A 21,021-nucleotide genomic window follows, 5' to 3' on the forward strand; every position below is an offset into this window, starting at 1 on the left:
TGAGTAGGAGGGGTAAAGGTAAATCCTGGACATTTCCGTCACGAGGGCTCAGAGATATTAGAGGAATTTTTCCCCCTTCCCAGTGAACACAGACCTCTGTGTGAACACCTAAGAGAAAACAGAGCAAACTCTAAACTGGACCAGCTAATAAGGGCAGAGAAAGGGAGGCTAGCCGTGACTAACCCTGTGTTTTATGTTTAATTAAGGTGAGCTGGAGAAAGGCCATGGCAGCCTTTGGGTGCCTTTCTATTGACTGCTCTTGGCTTTGCATCAGGCCCTAAACCACTTGCTTAAGTCCTGCCTTAGTTGATCAGACTAGTGGTTTGCACACTTAGTAGCTTGTGTAAACCTCATTTATCATATATAGGACTGCCCCCTGTCCCCCCATCCTCCCATTAAGTGCTCTGGGAACCACCCTCCCATTCCCTTCTATTTTAGGGATTTCTTGCAACTCCCTATAGTCTACCCCTGCTAGTCATAGTGGCTCTTTGGGCACAGCCCATTCCCTCTTCCCCATGGTAGGTGTTTATATAACTTCATTCTCCCCTTCCCCCTAGCATTCCAGCTCAATGGGAGGTGCTTGGTGTATACCTTTGTTTCTACCCGTTTACCATGCCAACAGCCCCGTATTCCCTGGGATGCCCCAATATGCCTCTTTGTCCAAGGTCCTGAGTGCCCCATTCCCCTCCCTGCATGTTAGGGTCCCCTGTTCTTCCTCCATTGTGGTAGCTGTTCACAGTCCTCTGAGCAAGGAATTTTGAAGAAATGCAGGCTGGAGCTCGGGTAGTCAAATGAGTTAGGAAGTGTGATTAAAATTTAGCCTTGACGGAGTACGAGAAGAGACTACATCATAGGTTAAGATGTTCTGCTTGCATCTTGACTCCACTGGAATGTATTGAGGGGGCTGAGTACTCGATTTATTAGCCTGCAAGCAACTACTGGAGCAATTTCAAAGGTATTTGCACAAGGAATCTGGCTTGCATAGAGTGTGATTCCTATTCTTCCCCCCCTGCTGCTCCCGCTGAAGTTGGGAAGTGTATTTGGGGGAGGATGAAGTTGTAGAAGGGGTTGTGAAAAAGCTAGAGTGTACACAAAGTCAAAATAGCAAATCAGAGAAACAAATAATGAAGGTGAAATAGGAAAGACCATGATTTCCATACCCACTTCACCCTGCTGTGTAGTCCCTATCTCTGCTACCTTATCTAGATACTATTCTGGCTCCTATTACCATAGCGTCTGAGACCCACTTTCTCTTCCTTGTCAACAGGTGAATTAAAGCCAGTGGGAATATTCCTGTGAGCAAGGGGAGTAGGGTTTGGCTCATAAAATATTACAATTTTTGCTACAAAGATAAATCCACACAGGAAAACGTATTATTATAGGTGGTGGTCATGTATGTTGATGTCAAACATGACAGTTGCTAGCACAGTCAGGCACAAAACAAGTTTAAAAGCTTATTAGCTGGTTCCAATTTTCCCCTCTTCCACCCAGGAATCATGTTACTAGGTCAGTTAACTTTAGAAAGGACCTGGGAATTAACCACAATCAGCTAACATGATTTTAAACGTACCTTGTCCCTATCTACACCAGGAAGCAGTGTTCCTTGTAAGCCAAGAGCGTAGGGGGCCACCCCAGAGATATTCAGATGTGACCCAGCTAAATTCCAGAGTGGCCACAGCTGGCAGCATGTGTGTCTATGGTGGTGGACATCTGCACGTGCCTTGGTGCCCATACAAATTATTTCACCTGCAGATGGAAAAACTTAGAGGAAATGCTGGTACTGTCATGTTTATAGAATCATATTTTAAAACCAGTTAGCTGGCCAGAGTTGACCTTGGAAAGGTACCCTGTGGTTAATTTCAACCAGCAGTTCTATTCTTAACCACAATTTTCTTTGCTCTAAAGACAAAATCAGTCTTACAACATCTAAGTAGCTAGGTGATTGTTTTCTAACAAAATGCACTTCCCAAGTGTACTCAAAGCCTCAGGGAATAGATTCCAGTCAGACAGACTCATGCAACTAGATGGTACTGCTAGGCATGGGCAGAATGCAGGAAGGAGAAAGTTGTCATTGGTCCTGGAGGAATCTGTTTAACGCATCATGCTCCTGTTGGGCATGTAGCAACTCAAGGTATAGGTAGACTAAGGACTTGTCTGCAGTTACAGGAATGCAGCTGTAGCCACTGTAGTGCTTAGTGAAAATGTTACCTGCGCCAAAGGGAAAGCGTCTCCCATTGGCGTAGTTAATCCACTTCCTGAGAGGGGGTCATTGTATCAATGGGAGGAGTTTTCCTGTTGGCAAAGCACTGTCTACACCCAGAGTTTGGTAGACTTGGAAAACTGCATCACCGAGCAAACTGTAGTTCTACGTATGTAAGTTGGTAGCACAGACAAGGACTGGTAAGCAATTGGTTAGGGCCTCAAGCAGCCGGAAGGACCTCCATTTAGTATTGGCCCCCTAGAACCATTCATCTCATTTATTCAGGGGCAGCTTAAGAACAGGTGGGGCCCTGAGAGGACACAATCACAAGGGGCCCACCCAATATATGAAAATATTAACATACCATCCTTATGCTTTAAAAATATATTTGTTATACTCATGATGCATAATAAAATTACACTTTAATTTTAAAGTAATACTGACATTTCTTTTGTACCATTAAAGAGAAATGTTTGAACAAAATGGGAGTTATGGAGCCTGGGGTAACTGCCCCTTCTGCCCTTCCATCAATCCATCACTGCATTCAATGGGGCCTTTTCTAAAGCGGGCACTAGTGGGGTGGGATATTTCGGGTGTATGGAAATAAGGCAATCTGGGGTTTTTAGCAGCGGACACAAAGATTCTTGCCCTGGGCCTGGGAGCTAACCTGGGCCTTGGAGGGGCCCAGTTTACCCTGGGGTTCCCAGCCCAAAGCAGGCCTGATCCAGCCTAGGCTGGGTGCACAGATGGAGCTGAGCCTCGGGGGACTGGATCGACCTCCCGGGTCACCCCCAGCCGAGCTCTGCTAGGCGAGCCAAGGGGGCCCCTATCCCAGCAACTCCGTAGCGCTGCTCCCAGCCGGGATCCGGCTGCCAAGCGGGGAGGAAAGCAAAGGCGGCGACCAGCTTCCGCCTCGTTCGCTCGGGGGGCGGTGTCCTCGGCCTGCCCGGCACCGCCCAGCTCCACCCCTCGCCGGGCCCGGCTCGGCCGCGGGTGTCGCACTCGGGGAGCCGCGGGGTCTGGCTGAGTCGCACGGCGGGGCTGCAGGATGGGACCCGGCTGGCTGGTGGCCGCGCTGCTGCTGCACGTGGGGGCCGCGTTGCCAGGCAAGGTGGGTGAGCGCAGCGCGCCGGGGCCGGTCCGGTCCCCCTCCGCCTTTTCCCGGAGCGCCGCGCTGGCCCCGGCGGGCTCTTTCCCGGAACTCTCCGGCTCCCTCTGGCTCGGAGCGGGCGGCTGCTGGGAAGCCAGAGGCTGCGGTGGGCGGAGCGGGCTGGCCGCCCATTGAGCCGGGGTCTGGCCGCACGCAGCGAGCTCCTCTCCCCGGGGCATTTCCCCTCCGCCGATTGGCGTCTCCGTGAGCCCCCTGCTCCTCTTTGCACTGCCCTCTGCCCCTGCTTCCCCCCCAGCCCAGCTTCCAGGCGGGGGAAGGCTTCAGTAGGAAGCCCAGATTGGATTCCTTCGTCTGTGGCCCAAAACTGCCCCCTCCCTCTTCAGCGCGCCGAAGTCGGGGTGCCCCCGCTTATTCTTCTTGCTCTGAGCATGGCGCAGGGGGCCCGGCGGGCAGCCTGCTCCACACATGCCTGTCTCGGCCCCCCAGCGATTGCATCAGGGGGCTGGCCTGTCTGGTCTCAAAATGAGAGAGAGAAGAAATTGCTCATTGGTTTACTGTTATGACTACTCCTTGTAATTCTCAAACTGCCTTCCACTGCCTCTGCCTGTAACTGGCACCCTTTGGGCTCTGCAGACTCTTAAATCACAGCCTTGTAATCCTTTAGAAGTTTACACTTCTCCCTAATTTTTATTTAACCTTGTTACTCTTCATGGCTCCAGGGAGCAAGGGCCACCCCCTCGCTGCAGGTTCAGCTTCAGTACTGTATCCACTTTCTTAGGCTGTTTGCTTATTTTTGGGGTGCACCGTGGCAAGTGCAGAATAACAATGTGCACCTTATTTACACTGTGCATTAAATAGGAACATTTGTTTGTACTGTGTGAGGCTATTTAAAATCTAACCTTATATACACCAGAAATCCTTTGATTTAGAGCTACAGCTGGTACCTTGCTTTCAAGCTAGGCTCCTGTCTGGCAAAGCATATTTAACTTTCCAAGCAAGAATCTTTGGGATAGCCTTTGTGACTTTGAATGTGGTGTGTGCACACTGTTGTGAATTATTCCCCAGGGAATGTATTGCAGCAAGGAGAAATACGATAAAAATGTTGGCATGCCCTGATGATATTGCAAGGGCGACTGCACAAATACTGTAGAGCAGCGGTACTCAGGCATCTGTGGTTCAGGAGCCAATTTAGCCATTGATATTTATCCAAATGAGTTCCTTCATCTACTGTAATACTTTTCATATTTAAACAACATGTCAGGGAAATGTTTACTCTGTAGGTGTGTATATTATTCTCACAGCAAATGTTAATTGGTTAATAAACATAGTAAAGGCATACTGATTAATAACTTAGTATGGTTAATAATTAAATCACACCATGTCTTAATATCAGGTGCTGGGAAGAGCTCCAGGAGACCCCTTAAAGAGCTGCTTACGTGCTGCAGTCTAAGCATTAATGCTAGACTGATCGTTTCAGGGAAGATTTGCCTGGGTTTGGTCTTTTGTTCCTTGTATACTCTGATTTCCTGTATCTTGGGATGTGTAGAGAATCGAAGATTATTAGGCTCTTAGGTGCTTGCTTGTAGCAGATGTAGACGTCTAGAGCCCAGAATGATGCTATTGATCAGGACTAGGAATCTGGAGAAAATTACACCAGGAAAACTGAAATATTTAGAAAAGTGAAAATAGCTTCCAAGCAAATGTAGGTAGGAAGGGAGGGACCTGGATAACAGGCCTCCAGTGAAGGTGAGGTAATCCGCTGTACAGGTAAGTCCACAGGACATTTACGCTGAGCTATATGCATAGGACAGTAATGAAGGACTCTGAGGCACCACTTGCTTTTCTGATATTTAGGGAGAAGTGATGTTGAAATTGTCTTCTGGCCGGGTAAAGAGGGCCTAAGTTGCTACTAGAAAGGGAAATCTGCTCCACTGGAAGGTGGAGTTGCAGGACTGGCCAGAGGGAGATCAGGCAGAGCCCACCTGGTTGTAGGGGAGACTCCTCTGCTGTGCTACAGAGGCCAGGCCTACGGGACCTGAGAGTTTCTATGCAGTGTTCATATGCTCAATAAACCCTCCTGTTTTATGCTGGCTGAGAGTCTAGAGACCAGGGTTACAGTATTCCCCTGGGAGTGGAGGCCCCAGGGGTTCCGAGCAAAGGGACTCCCAAGTGGGGGCCCATGGTGAGAGATAGGTATGCTGGAGGCTCCGAGAAGTTCAGTCCCAAAAGGTGGAGGGGCTTCCCAAGAGAGAGTGGACCCCTGGAGAAGGGGCTGTTACGTGAGTGGACCATCTGTTGTACTGGAAGGGGTTTCCCCAGGGACCATATGGGCCAAGGGAATCCGTGACAACATGGTAGTTTTAGTGATCTCTGGTTCACTTGTTTAAAATACCTATATAACAAAGACTTTGTATAGGCTCAGTCATTTTGGGTGATACCTTAATATGTACAGAATTGGACACTCATAATGTACCTCCCTCTTATTTCTTATAAGATCTCAAATTTCCCAGGTAGAGGAAACTTTGATAGGATGTACAGTGTGTGTATGTGTGTCTTTATATTAACGTAGGGTTAATAGGATAAAAACTAAATGTGATTATACACTCAGAGCTGGATTGTCCATATATTACATCTGAAGTTACACATTGGTGTTTTAGAGGGATTATATACAGGTGGTCCCCGATTTACGAACACATCTACTGATGACCATTCCTGCTTATGACCAACCTCCAGCTAACCCCTCCCATGAGACCCAGGTCACCTTCCCCAGTGGGGGGGGGTTCCAGCGACATGCTTGGGGCTCCTCTCCGCCCCCCGCAGACCCAGCTTCAACCCCCGTGCCCCAACCGGCCCCAACCCCCATGTGGCCCCAGACAGATCATCTCCACCCCGTGCGGCTGGCTCAGCATAAATGGAGCTCCAACCTGCTCCCCGCTCAAGCACCCTGCCCTCGTGAACCCCTGTTGAACCCTTCTCTCGCCTGGCTCAAATCCCCTGCAGCCCCAGTTCCTCCCCCATGCATGAAGCTCCGACTTCAGCCTGTGTCTGGGGCTCTGGCTGCCTGGCCAGGCTCCAACCCCCTCCACTCAAGCACCCTGCCCTGGTACACCCCCTGTTCAAGCCCCCCTACCACGTCTGGCTCAACCCCTTCCTCCTGCGGCCCCAGCTCACCCCGCCCCCCGTGCTTGGGGTCCCAGCTGTCAGCCGCTGCTGGCCTGCACAGGGGCTCTATCCACCCTGCCAGCTCAACCCACCTCTGCCCTGGTTCACTCCCATTCAATCCCCCCTCTGCCCAGCTCAACCTCCCCATACCCAGTTGACTTCCCCCCCCCGCAGTACGTGCTGAACTGTCAGCCGATGAAGGAACATGAGGCTCTACCCCCTCCCAGCTGCCCCCTGCCCTGGTTTACCCTGTTCAACGCCCCCAAACCCCACAGCCCTAGCTCACACTGCCCGGCACGTGGGGCTCTGGCTTCAACCTACATGCAGGGCTCCCAACCCCAGGACATAGGGCTCCAGCTCCAACCTCCCTACCTACCACCCCCGCAGCCCTGGCTCCAACCCTCTGGCCAGGCTCAACCCCCACCCCAACTCCCCACTGCCCAGGTCCAACCCCCTGCAAGCCCCAGCTCAACTGCACTCTCCCACCACCTCTGCCGCCCTAACCCACCCCTGATTCAACCCCCCTGTGCCCTCCCAGAGCCCCAACCCAAGCCATCCCTGACTTATGTGAAATTCAAGGTACGCAAGGTTTGCATGGAACGCAAACCTTGCGTGCCTCAAGGGATTACAGTATAAGGGTATTCCCAATTTAGGACCAAATCAAGTTAAAACCAGGTGTTCAGAAGGTAACCCGTTCGTAAGTCAGGGACTATCTGTACCTTGCTGGATTGGTAAATTTAGCCAGCTTTTCAGATAGAGTCTTCGGTTTGAATCTAGCCCCAGTAAGTAGTAACTGAAAGCTGTTAGCATTCGATTGCCATTTTGTCTCTTGTAAATCTTCATCAACGATTTAGATATTGGCATAGAAAGTATGCTTATTAAGTTTGCAGATGATACCAAGCTAGGAGGGGTTGCAACTGCTTTGGAATAAATTGCCTAGGGAGGTTGTGGAGTCTCCATCTCTGGAGATCTTTAAGAACAGGTTAGATAAGTGTCTATCAGGGATGGTCTAGACAGTACTTGGTCCTGCCATGAGGGCAGGGGGCTGGGCTCGATGACCTCTCAAGGTCCCTTCTAGTCCTAGTGTTCTGTGATATGGAATGAGCTGCTGGTTCTTAGTCTTCTGGTGTATCTCATCACTATAACCACCACAATAAGCCCTGCTTGTGCCCAGGGGTGAACGCAACTTCATTTCTTACAGGTACTATCCTCTCCTTGCCAGCTCTTAAATAGCTCCCTGCTGGCTTTTGCCACAGCTCAGCCAGCTCTTGCTGGAGTTGTGGACACATTTACTTTCACCTCTGCTTGTGTCCCTTGCGGGCAGCTTCAGAGAAACCAAAGTTTGACAGAGTTGTGGACAGCAGACTCCTCTCTCAGTCCTCCAGGTGGTCCCACGCTGATGGCAGAGAACTGGGAAAGCTCTCAGCATCACTGCCTGTGCGGTACCTGTTCTGTATTTGGTTTTGGGGGCTGTGAATCTTGTAGCATTCACCAGCAAAAAAGAAAATCATTTGCAGATGAAAAACCAAGATGATTGCCTGAAAAAAAACTGCAGCCGCTGTAACGCTGTGGAAAAAGAGATGTCCTGCCCGTTACTGCAAAAAGCGATCAATTCAAAGAACTGGTGCATAGTGGGTCTAAGGAAAACTCAGCATTTTATGGGCTGGCAGGAGAGCTCAGTGAGAGGAAACTAGCCTCTGAGTGACACACTTTTTCTTGTTTGATTGTTCTCATTCAGTCTGAGTAACTTGAATTAGTCTCGTCAAAGTCTGCTCTTAACCACAGGAACTGAGGCTAAATCTTGCCATTGAGAACATTTCAGTCACCCAGAATATTTGGGTGTTTTTAATAGAAGTGGTTTTGGGCACGTGTCTTTCATTCTACAAGATAAGAGTCTCTTACCTGTCTTCCCTGTGACCCATTCTGTGAGCGATAACTGGTTACCAGGGGGGTTCCAGCAAGCTCTTGTTAGGCCAAGGGTTGGCCGTGAGACGAGACCTGTGTTGCTGAGAGATGAGAGTGTGGAGAGATGGTTAAAAGTCCAAAGCAAATGGCTTTGGATAACAGTACAGATTTTCCCTGCTTAGCTCCCTGTTACATCTAGGGACTGAGGGCCAGTGCTCGCTTATTGCATACATTTCATCTTTGCTGCAACAGTGAAGGAGTTCTCTGTCTAAGAGATTGTAAAACAGAGCTGTGCAAGGCCATTTGTACCAAAAATGATCACAGGAAGGGATCGTGCCAGTGGACTGGATAAGAGGCAGTGGGTTCAAACTACAGCAGAGCACATTTAGATTAAATCTCAGGCAAAACCTTCTAACTTTCAGAACCATAGGAGAATGGAAGAGCCTGCTAGATGAGCGGTCCTTTTAGTTTTTGCTGCCATTGGGGTCTGTTTTTAGTATGCTGGCAGAAATGTCACTCTGAAGTTTGTGGCTTGTTTTGGCTCAGAGCAGTGTTCCCTCTAATTTTCTCTCTCCCTGGGCAGAATAAATTTTGTTATGTGCATCAAGGCATGTACAGATGTGCACCATCAATAGAAACATATGCTGCCCACTGTGTATGGCTGTGGTCTCTCTGCTAATCAGCCGGGTGGTTCCTGAATCTCTCTTGGGTTGCTGCCCACCCTCTCCTCTTATAGGGGGCGCTGGTCCAGAGTCATTTATTTCCAGTGGCAGGTATGAGAATGTTGAGAATACCAGGCTTATTGCAAGTTGAGTTCCTTGTATAGCATCATTTTTGGAATTCCTAGTATCTAGAGATGGGCACAAGTTGTCAAGTTTGGTGCCACCTCTCAGTTTTTCCCTGGTGCATGAAAACAGGGTTTGAGTTTGTCTGATAAGGGCATATCTAGGCTATAATTAAAAGCTGTGGCTGATGCACACTAGCTGAGCTGGGCTAAGCAATTGTTTATATACGGTGTAGGTGTGCAGGTTTGGTGTAGAACCAGGGCTCTAGGACCCTCGCTGATTAGAGCCCCAGAGCAGCAACGTGTAACACAACTAAACCCTCCTTAGCCTGAGCCTTTTAGCTTGGAAAACTGGTGCAGGCCCCCTGGAGTTCTCTAACTGCAGTGTTGAGGTAACCTTAGAGAGAACTAGCTGCAAAGTGCAGATCTAGAGCCCCTTATGGGACAAATAGGATCTGAGTTTTGCTTTCCGCCCATCTCTTGTATTATTTCCTCTTTGTTTACCTTGTTGATGTCAGTGATGCGGGTATTATGCAGAGAAATGTAGTCTCAGAAGGAGCACAAGGCAGAAAATATGCAAGGAAGGAGACCAGGCAATGATGGAGAATAATGCACTAAAGTCCATTGTATGATTCACAGACCAAATTATATTTAGCTGGAGTTAGGGTTGTAAATACGTCACTGTAGCTTAAACGGAGAAAATCTAAATGGGACGTTGTAGTTTAAAACACACTAGGAATGCAGAAGCAGGAGATTCTATATTAAAAATCCCCCAGATGCCACATTACAAGAAGCCTTTATGAATGTTTCCTTTTAGTTTTATGTAACGAGAACTTCTCCTTTCGTGCCCTCTCTCTGGGTGACCTTGCCCATCACGTGATTTTTGTCTGCTGTTTTATGCTGATGACTTGCCTGTCTTCTCCTCCACTCCCACTCTACACCTCCCCATCCAGTCTTATATTGTCACCTGTGTCTGATACCTCTTCCTGGATGTCTCACTATCAATATATGCAAAGTGCTCCACTTGAGAAGGAACAATCAGTTTCACACATACAGAATGGGGAGAGACTCTCTAGGAATGAGTACAGCAGAAAGAGATCTAGGGGTTATAGTGGACCACAAGTTAAATATGAGTCAACAGTGTGATGCTGTTGCAAAAAAAGCAAATGTGATTCTGGGATGTATTAACAGGTGTGTTGTGAACAAGACATGAGAAGTCATTCTCCCGCTCTACTCTGCACTGGTTAGGCCTCAGCTGGAGTATTGTGTCCAGTTCTGGGCACCACAGTTCAAGAAAGATGTGGAGAAATTAGAGAGGGTCCAGAGAAGAGCGACAAGAATGATTAAAGGTCTAGAGAATGTGATCTATGAAGAAAGGCTGAAAGAACTGGGCTTGTTTAGTTGGGAAAAGAGAAGATTGAGGGGCGACATGATAGCGGTTTTCAGGTATCTAAAAGGGTGTCATAAGGAGGAGGGAGAAGACTTGTTCTTTTTGGCCCCTGAGGATAGAACAAGAGGCAATGGACTTAAACTGCAGTAAGGGAGGTTTAGGTTGGACATTAAGAAAAAGTTCCTAACTGTCAGGGTGGTCAAACAGTGGAATAAATTGCCAAGGGAGGTTGTGGAATCTCCATCACTGGAGATATTTAAGAACAGGTTAGATAGATGTCTGTCAGGGATGGTTTATACAGTACTTTGTCCTACCATTGTGGTAGGGGGCTGGACTTGATGGCCTCTCGAGGTCCCTTCCAATCCTAGTATTCTATGATTCTATGATATGCTTAATGTGGGCAAATCTATTTCCTTGTGATTTTTTTGGTTGGAATTTTCTTTAACCCCAACACCCTTCTCTGTCATGGGTGACACCATCGTTCTCCTCCATGTTCTGCAGGCCTTCTAACTTGTTGATCATCTCAGATTCCTCCCTCCCTCTTATTCTGCATAAAATGGCAACTGTGTTAATATCGGTACCCTCTTCATTCTCTTTTTTTCCCTCATGTCCCATGTCGTCTTACATTGTAAAATTTGACGATTATGGACCATGTCTTTGTATGTATTTGTACAGCTCCTCTCATCTTGGGTTCCAGACCTTGATTTAGGCCTCTGGACATTATTCACATAGTATAAAATATGAAGTAATAAATGAAAACTTGGTGGGTTGATTAGTTGGGGCTTGGTACGTTTCTTCTGCTGTGATGCCTAGTGAAGATGAAGAGAGCATCTTCATTCCAAGGAGGCAGTAGGTATGGTAGAATACAATCATAGAATTGGAAGGGACCTCAAGTGTGATGTGGTGCACTCACAGCAGGATCTAACCTGTCCCTAAATACTTGAAAGCTGTTGTCATAAAATACATTTGAGACCCTAACAAGGATCCAGCTCATAGGCCCTGGTTAGAAGACTAGTGCTATAACTACTGAGCTACTGGGGAGAAGCTCTTCCATTGACTACTCAGAGATCAGCTGGTACCAATGCATCATTCAAGGTTGTGGATCCCCCCCCAAGGCTTTGTCTACGCTGCAGAGCTATTTCGGAATACTCGCCGTCTATGAAGCGCACCCACTATTTCGAAATATTTTTTGAAATAACAGGTGCACTATTTTGGCATCCTTGTGCACCTTGTTGCAGGAGGAGTACGGGATGCCTCAAAATAGCCTGTTTTGAAGTAAACTTGAAATAGGTTTGAGTTTCGGGTACAATGTAGCCATAGCCCAAGTGACATAGATACACCAACCTCAGTTTGCAGTGTAGATCAGGGCCTAGTCACTGAAATTGAATGTTATGTCAGCACTTGCACAGATTATAGTTCCATTGGAGAGGAGTGAAACTTTAAAGTGCCTACCAGTACCAGAACTAGAGGAAAAATAATACAGTTTCATAACTGTTCTTATCAAGTTCCACATCAGTGTTAACATTTAATGTGAGCCTGCATATACAATCTTTTTGTGTACATATGCCCCAAAGCTCTCTAAGTCTTAGTTAATATACAACAGTGATGGTTTACAGCGTAAGATCGTAGAAAAAGAAAAGGATACATGACTAAAATCTCATAAGTATGATTCTCACCTTCACCCCATTGTTGAATTTTGGTATTGGAAGATGTGTCATCAAAAGTAAACCAAAGTGAACGATCAGCAACAAATCAGAAAGCCGTTGATAGATGTGATCTCTTAAACATCTGTCTTTGGATGTGATATTACAGACTAGATTTGGGTACAATATTACAGATAATGGCCCAGTGAAGAAAATAGGGAGGCTGGTAGGATTTTGTTAAGATAGTGTTAACTGGATTCAGATTCCTGTGAATTCTGACTGGCTCTAATTATTAGGCTTACATCAGATTTACAACAGTATAAAAGCGATCAGATTCTGGCCATGTGTCTTCAAGCCAGAGCGTGGGCCAGACATTTTTGGACTTGTATGTTGTTTTTGTATGGGTTAGGTGCAAAATAAAAGTTCCCTGCTTTCCCTAGAGAGTATATGACGGGTGAACAATTCAGATGTACCCATAAACTTAGAGCAGTGTTGTCATTAAGTGTGATTCTGAAGCATGCAATACTTAAGTGTGTGCAAGCCAGAGGCACTAAGACCTTTTGAGAAAGGGACAGTAAAATCTGCTTTACAGCTTTCATTGAGAGGCAGTTGGTTGTTAGCTTATGCTGTAACAGCACACGGCTTTAGCCCATGGTTTCCCAAACTGGGGGGGGGGCGGGGGGGCATGAGGTGACCCAGCCCCCCCCATCATTCTCCCCACCCAAAGAAAGAGCCGACCTTTGCTTCTGGCTCTCAGGCCCTGCCATTTTATGTGGATGACCCAGCGCAGCTGCTATAAGAACCAGGCAGCTGGCAAAGACCCATGGGGAGCTTGAAGACCCATGGGGAGCTGGCTGCCTCCTGCAAAGGTGCTTGAAGGTGGGTTGGAGAGGGAGGAGGAGGATGGGGTTAGATGGGGGGCTGGGGCTGGGGTAAGAGTGGCCCTGGCTTTGGTACTAGGCTTTGTGGGAGGGGAGGGGCTCAGGTGGGTGGCTCGCAGGGCTTGTGGGGCTTGGGCAGCTTGGGTTGGCAGGTGTGCGGCTGGCTCTGGCAGCACGAGGTGGCTTGGGCTGGTGGGCAGGCAGCTGGCCCCAGCAGTGTGGGGCTAGGGTGGCTGGCACATGGAGGGGCAGGTGGCTGGTGGGCAGGCAGGTGGCCCCAGCAGCGTGGGGCTCCGGTGGGCGGTTCTGGCAGTGCAGGTCTCAGGCAGGTGGGTGGCTTGCACAAGGCAGCTCTGGCAGCTGGCACAGGGCTAAGGCACTGGGGCAGCGAGGGCTGCACCATCACCTGCAAGGGGCCAAAAAAACTGTTTGTGCTTATTTTTAATATTTTTATATCCAGTTATTGTGTTTATTTTAAATTACAAATTGAATTTTTTGTTAAAGGGGGGTTGGATGATGGTAAAAAAGTGGTGGGGGGTACGAGGGTTTCTCAAAAATCAAAAGGGATGCCAAAAAGTTTGGGAGCCACTGCTTTAGCCCCTAAGCTCCCAGGTTCAATTCTACCTGCTGACGACCCATGTCCATCAGCGTTACTTGTGTATCTCATAGGGTCTTGTTCTGATCTCAAGTACCTCTTGACTTCAGTGAGAGTTGCCACCATCCGAGGGCAGGATGTGACCCTGGCAGGATTTGTCCTCCAATTTACCAGCGAAGGTATTTTCAACAAAGCTCTATATTTTCCCCTCTTGCAGTAGATCTTGCTGCTGAATAAACTGCATCTCTGAACCACAGTCTTTTCCATAGCAACAGGTTCTGATGTAAGAGTGCTAGATGACTTCATTGTGGTTCACATACAGGAGACGGTTCCTGTTTAAAAATCTCCACTTGACATCTTGAGTTTGGAGAAGGCGTTTTAGGGCAGTGTTACCAGCTAGTGCTGTGGAATAACACAAAGGGCTGCAATGTAAAAGTTCCTGGGTAGCAGCAGAGCCAGAACTCCATGTGAAAAGGGAATCGTCTGTAGGGCAGGATTGAGAGTCAATATCCTCCTAATAATTATCTAGTACCTGTGGAAACCTGGGAGCAAACCCCTGTGAACGCTGGGGTGGGCCCTTCTCTGAACTTCTGAGCTGGGCAGTCCTCTCAGATGGAGCCAGCACAGTGTCTTGGTCCCAAGACCCTCACGCTTGAGGGAAACGTGACTCCAAATTTGGATTGAACTTTGAGCCACGCCTGCCTCTAATACAAACATTAAAGTCTGGTTTGTAGTTGGGTGTGCGGGGTGGGACTGGGAGTGTCTCTTTCCATAGGGCCCAGTGCAGAGGCAAGGGACAGTTGCAGTCCCTGCATGCTGTGGTGTTCAGGGATGGTCTGTTCTAATTTATTCTCCCTGGGGTGCTACTCACCCAAAGGGGACAGGGAGGAGAAGGGACTTTTGAGCTCAGGTGTGTTGTAAAGACGAGTTTTGATGCACCATAAGCTGCAGCCCTGCTTAGTTACAGAGGTTGCTGCTAGCTCCCTGGTGAGCATGTGGTAGGTTAGGTCATCATGTGGAATGTGGTTAAGCATTTGCCTTTTTAACCAATCAATGGGAATAGAGTCCTGGGTCACTGACTTCTTGGGTGTAACCTCTTCTTCATTGCCTAATGTCCTGGGCATTGCCCACTGTGGTCCCCTTCCATGTTCTGCCCTGTCTACTAGTCTTTGTCTCTTTTGTCCTGCTGATATTCTAGCAGTATCACGGTACAACAAAATACACTCAGCTAATGTAGAGAGATTGCGGTAGACAACAGCTATGGAATGGTGAATCAGAACTCTGGTGTGAAGGTCTCTGCCTGCTGTTGGGAAATGAGTTTTACTTCCGTTGACATTATTCAAATATTTCCACCTTGTTTGTACAAATCTGTTTAAAGTTGTTTCCTCCTCAAGTGGTGCTGTCTATTTGGTTGCATTCTAAAGTTGACCCCAAGTATTCAGTGCACACCGGGTTCTTCTCAAACTTGTGTTATGCGAGTCTGGGTTATGATTAATTTGCACCTCAGACTTTAATCTGGGATTAGATTTTATTCCTGAGTGATGTTATGAGTCACATCAGCCCATAAAAGGGTTTCAGATTTACAGCATTCTTTTTCAAGATTTCATTTTCATAATAGATGTTACGTGGAGTAGTCGGAAGTACAAATGGAAGCAGAGAGAGAGATGAGGTACACAAAAATTGGTTGGAATTGAAAAATTTTGGGCCAGAGCCTGACCCTTGCTGCACATGTGCACTCTCACTATCTCATTTCAGAGCTGCCATAAAGCCAGTGGATCTGGATGTCTGAGAATTCTCGTGGCATAGTAGCTTCTCGACCCATGGTTTTCTGGTCCCTCGTGGGAAAAGGAGTGTCATCCTGTGGCCAAGTAAGGTAGCTGTAGGACAGCTTTGCATCAAAAGAGTGGCCTGATTCTGCCCTTAAACAGGAGATCTGGTGAACTGTTCTTGATTACACTCATTTATATCAGTCTAAAGAAGAATGAACTCCATGGAATTTTCACCAGTGGGATTAGAATCTGGCCCATGGTATTCAGCCAACAATTCAACTCCAGAGTATTCAGTTCTTTTTCAGTTTCCTGTAATGCACTTGATGTTAACTGATAAGAAATTGTCAATTAATTCTATGTCAGCAACAGCTACTGCTAATCAGATAAACTTGTTGTGATCATATCAGTTAAGCGAAATTTCTGAAAGGCGGATGTCAACCCAATGAGCGCCAGGTTTTCCTGTCTCTGAATTGCTCCCAGAACAGTATTTGCAGTGTCTAAAAGTAAGAAAATGAGATCAGAATGTGTCTTGCAGGGAGGACTCACTAGCAGGATAATTTGTGATGTGGTTTGTTTTATTTCTCTCTCTCTCTCTCTCTCTCTCTCTCTAGTTTTGAAGTGAAGATTTAAGATTTTAATAGTTCCTTAGGTGTGTTTGACTGCTTACAGCTCAACATGACCTGATTGGAGAATGGCATTTATTGTACCTGATCAACCTCTTCTCAACAAACAAGCTAAGAGCATCAACTAAAAATAATTTGGCCAGCAGCAGAGCCTTCTGAGAATTATTTTCCTTTTGCTAGTTTTTGCAGCAGAAGAGCTGTCATCTCACATTTGCAAATGCTGTGGTTTTTCTATTACTTATTACTCTTCCTGTGAGATTACTGTAGCAAGCCCAGCATTGAGTGAGCACTGAATTTAGAAGTTTCTGAAAACTTTTTTATATAAATGAGAAGAATTCTAAATGGGGATTAATCAAACCCCCTGCTGGTGAAAAGGGTTGCATTGTCTGCCTCAAGGTCTATAGAGGGCTCTGGAGTTGCAGACCATGCTGGCTTTTGGAATCTATTATAGCTTGGAATGTTGCTCCTTTAAAACTGGCTTTGCTCTTATTCCTGCAGAACGTCATGTTGCTTGAAAAATATTCAATGCAGTGAGCATTTATGCCTCGCTGAACCTGGACAATATCTTAGTGAAAAATCCAGTGGCCTTAGAGCTTCTGAGAAGGTGGAATTCTTGCCACGGTTCTGCTTTGGACCTCTACCTTTTGTATCAGCTTCTGGAGTGTAGGGTTCTGTGGTTACTAAAAAAAGGAGTAGCCGCATCCAGTCTTCTCCACCCCTTGAGGATGTTGAGGTGCCTATGCTATTGTACTTTCCCCCGAGAACCCTGCCTGCCCTGGGCTGTGTTTGTGCGTGGTTGAGTGCTGGTATGAGGGTGAGGCCTGTGCTACTCTGTCCCTCCTTCATCCTCTGATTTTGGGTCTCCTGCCCCCGGTGAAGGTGCACATTTGTTCAAAAAAGTCTCAGGTGTCTGCAGATTGAAAGTGTCCTGATTCTGGTCAGTTTCACAACCGCCCACAAGATCCGCAGGATTTTGAAGAGCAGTAGCTTTGTGGCAGATTCAGGAAGGAGCCACACTATTGGTTCTGTCGATTTTCTTTTCAGCCACCATCAGTATTAGAAACTCTTTTTAAAGTGAAAGCTTCCACTTGCCAGACAGGGATGACTCGACCCTGCCTTCACTTGACAGGGAAAGTTCTTCCCATGGCTCGCATATTCCCACTTAGGGATATGGTGTGGAACAATGGAACTATCTCCAAGCAGCATCTAGAACACTTGTGCACCCCCTTCTATGCCACTTCTTAGCGTTTCTGAGCATCCTGAGGGAGGGAATATATAAGTGTTGGGGAAAGCCCTCGACCATCTCAGGTACTTCCAACTGTGGTGCCACATGGAAATGAACTGCTCCAGTCTGCTTAGTTCTGTGATTTCTCTGTTCCTGGGGCTTGTCTACACGGTGCATGCATGTGAATGCAAAGTTTGTTGTGCTGCACCTGGTAAAGCGTTTTAGGTGAGCTACACCGATAATGTGTACAAAGAACTCCTGTTTGCATCCTGTGTATGTAGAGTGGTGGCTTCTTGTGAACCAAGATGTTGCCTTCCCAGAGGTCCTCTGCTCAGCAGTGGACATCCAGGAATTGTTTTGGCTATAAATTGTGAGAAGCCAGATGCTTCACATTTTTGAGAAATCCCTGTTTCTATTCCCCTCTGCCAGCTAGTGCCATTTTTGAATTGTCGGCTAGCCTGGACCCAGCTCTGCTCTGCTGTGGGGGCCACCATGATCACACATAATCTGCTTGGGGTGTATTTCAGCTGGACAAATTCAGCTTGGGAGACCACCTGTTGCGTAAAACAATTGATGTGGCAGCAGCTCCACAGCAGCTGGAGGAGATTCAGCAGTGTTGGAAGCAGATGGGAATGGGAAGGAAGAGGACACCAGGCAGGTAGTACTAAAAGACTGGATCCTGGATCAGCTACAAACTATGCAGAGCCCTTTCTGAGCTAGGATACCAGCTGGGATTGGTAGGAAAGGATAGTTCTGCAGACCTGGGGTGTTCAGCGGCAGCAAGAGAATTTCAGGTTGCACTCTTTTGTGAGAAAGGGGCTGAATTGACTACAGAGTTGAAGAGGCGGCATGCTGATACGTTCTCCCCCATCTGTCACCATTGTCATCTGGAAGCAAGCCACTCCTGAATGCCATCAATATGTGGCCAACCAATTTGGAATGGGAAGATTGGATTCTGGAGCCACTGTCATATGGGTGTGTCATATTTTGGAAGAAGATATCGTTGCACCAGGTTATAAGGCTGCATAGTGCTCAGATAATTATTGAAGTTTTGTCTTCAAACTATATTAGATGCCATCAATTGCCTCTTGTACCAGGACACAAAGGGGGATTTCCTCTGTGGTGTTCCAGGGGCTGATCAACCACTAGCGCAGGTTTACAAATGTAAATTTAGAGTGGCCAGGAAGGGTCTGTGATGAAAAGATCTTCCAGCATTCAGCTGTATTTACATGAATAGAGAAAAGATCTTTACCTCTAGGAACCCAGTGGTTATTAATGGTGGTGAGGTTTCTCTTGTTATTCCCTGTTTTATCCCTTGGTTAATGAAGCCATTCAGAGGTCTCTTGGACAGATGAAGGAACTTGTGTAACAGAAGTGGAGAGCACCTTTGTCCAATGGGAAGGGGGCCTGGTGCTCTTTTTGGAATAGGTTCACAAGCAGCTGAAAAATTGAGCTGCCCAGTTATAGTGGCATTTTGCGCTCTGCACAATATTCAGGAGGTTAAGGTAGAAACCCTGCTTGATGAGTGGGAGGCTAAGTTGCAGACTCTGGCTCTGCAGTTTGAGCAGCCACCAAGGCATCCCACAGAAAATGGAAACACACAGAGGATGATGTTAGTGATGTCTGTTGCTCTCAAGTCTCATGTCTGGAAATGTGCAACTTTGCATCCAGCTGTTACCTTGTAGGGGAAGGTGTTTGGGTTGATGCTGAACTGTGTTTTCTGCTTATTGTTTCTAGAAGTGGGATACTGCCTGTGATTTTCCTCATTTTATGTGAAGGGGTTTGGGGCTTCAGTGGAGTGATGAGTTGTTATGGATAAATTTTAAACTGGTTTCATTATGAGTCAACGAACAGTAATGTAAAATATCAAAATAAAGTTTTAATAGAACAAATATCACACTGTTACTCAAAATGCACTTAACAAACCAAGCTACCAGCCAGCAACTGTGGAAGAAAACATTAAAAATAGTGCAGCCAAAACTGAAAGTGCACAGCATGGCAGAAGAGCTAAGGGGGCTAGAATCAGAGGCAGGTATTATGTGCCTGTCCTTTTCCTCTTCTTGTCATGGGGCTTCTAGGGTGGAGCGTCACCTGCCAGTTGGCAGAGTGAGGGCTCATGCCAGAGTCAGAATCAGGACCTAAAACCAAGGGTAAGAGCTAAGGTCAGAAGCCAAATGCCAGAGACCTGGGCCAAGCCAGAGTCAGAGCCAGGAACAGCCGCTAAGGTTTTGAGGCAAGAAGTAAGAGGAGGAGGAAAGCAAAGATCAAGCATGGAGCAGGCACGTGGTGGGAAGAGGCGCAAAGGCAGGGGTGAGCAGCAGAACAGGAATGAGGAGCGGGGTTGGGTGCAGCAGGTGGGCACAAACAGGATCCAGTGCAGCCCCAACAGGAAACCACCTTGTTGCTCAGACAAACTCCGTGTGTCTTCTCCTGGCTTAAATGTGTGCTTGGACCAATTGGTGGAGCTGGGTGATCCTGCAAGCTCCCATGGGTGGTGCTGGGGCTGAGACTATAACCCTAGCAACTTCTGAGCCCACCAGATTAGAACAAGAAGTCCTGTGGCAGCATATAGACTAACATATATTGGAACGTAAACTTTGGTGAGCAAAGACCTGATGAAGTGTGTCTTTGTCTTTGCTTATGCTCCAGTTTGTCTGTTTAGTCTATAAGGTGACTCAGGACTTCTCCTTGTTTTTGTGGATACGGAGTAGCACGGCCACCTCTCTGATACTTGTCACCAAATTATAGTAGTCTTTGGGTGTTGGTGAGGATGCATCAGCTGTCTTGGGACACCCAAGCCTGGGTTCAAAATCTGGGACTTCACATTGCAGACGCTGCAAAGCAGATGTCCACAAAGAGGTCTGTATGCTGGTGGCTGGCCAGAAGAGTTTACTACACTGATTATCTCTTCTTGGTTGGTGAAGAGCTCCGTGATCGGAGCATGGCTCCAAACAGCAGCTTGGGGCATGTTGTGGAATAGAATTACTGTAATATCACAAGAAAGTGGATGCACTTGAATTCAGGAGCGAATGGGCAAAATCTGGCTACATGCTAGATTTGAAATGCAGGAGGGTTTGTCACATGACACCAGAGCAGAGGAGGGCTCAGGAGGTGAGCAGGTCTGGAACAGTTGACCTCAGGGCAATGTAGGATATCTATTGGAGTCACATTGCAGCTGTGCCTGCTGTTGCTTATGTACAAACAGCGCAGGCTACTTCAGTTCTCACCAAGCTTAGTCCTCTTTGCAAGAGCACTCCAGCTTTCACGCTGAATGCAGAGTTAACACACTGTGGTTCCTTGCATCATGGGTAGGCTCATGTTTTAAAAGGGAGTTAAGCTTTATTTGCATGGTTTAAAATCCCCATGCTGGTCACGTCTTGGTAATTGTCTAGTAAAGTTCACGGATCCACAGAGATAGTTAAGTTGGGTGGTTACCTTGGTTCCATGTTATGGAGGAGCTGAAGAAAAAGAAACTGGGATTCCAGGGACGTGCTTTGTACATTGCTGTCTTCCCCTTGTTGGATGACTGTGTTAGGAGCTTGAAGTGCTCAGGAGAGGGCAGCTCTTCTGCGTGTTCCATCTGATGGTTCCCACAGCTCTGAAGGAGAGGCAGAACAATTGCAGATGCCTTATCCTAAGGAGGCCCTTGAGGATAAATCCTTTCTGTTCCAGGTACAGCCTTACCATGAGGACTCAGCCAGTGTCAATCACTAGCAAAATTAGCCTCTGAGTG

At 47.3% G+C, this 21,021-nt stretch overlaps 1 protein-coding gene across 1 annotated transcript in view; it reads left to right on the forward strand.

Moving 5' to 3' along the window:
* Positions 1-3,177: 3,177 nt before the first annotated feature.
* Positions 3,178-21,021, forward strand: part of TNFRSF1B (TNF receptor superfamily member 1B) — a 43,825-nt gene continuing 25,981 nt past the window's right edge. The window contains exon 1 of the mRNA XM_074975836.1: positions 3,178-3,311. Within this exon, the coding sequence (XP_074831937.1) occupies positions 3,249-3,311 (63 nt within the window). The 5' untranslated portion in view covers positions 3,178-3,248. The remainder of the gene's footprint in view (positions 3,312-21,021) is intronic.

The sequence above is a fragment of the Carettochelys insculpta genome, chromosome 23 (assembly GCF_033958435.1).
Source record: "Carettochelys insculpta isolate YL-2023 chromosome 23, ASM3395843v1, whole genome shotgun sequence".
NCBI lineage: Eukaryota > Metazoa > Chordata > Testudines > Carettochelyidae > Carettochelys > Carettochelys insculpta.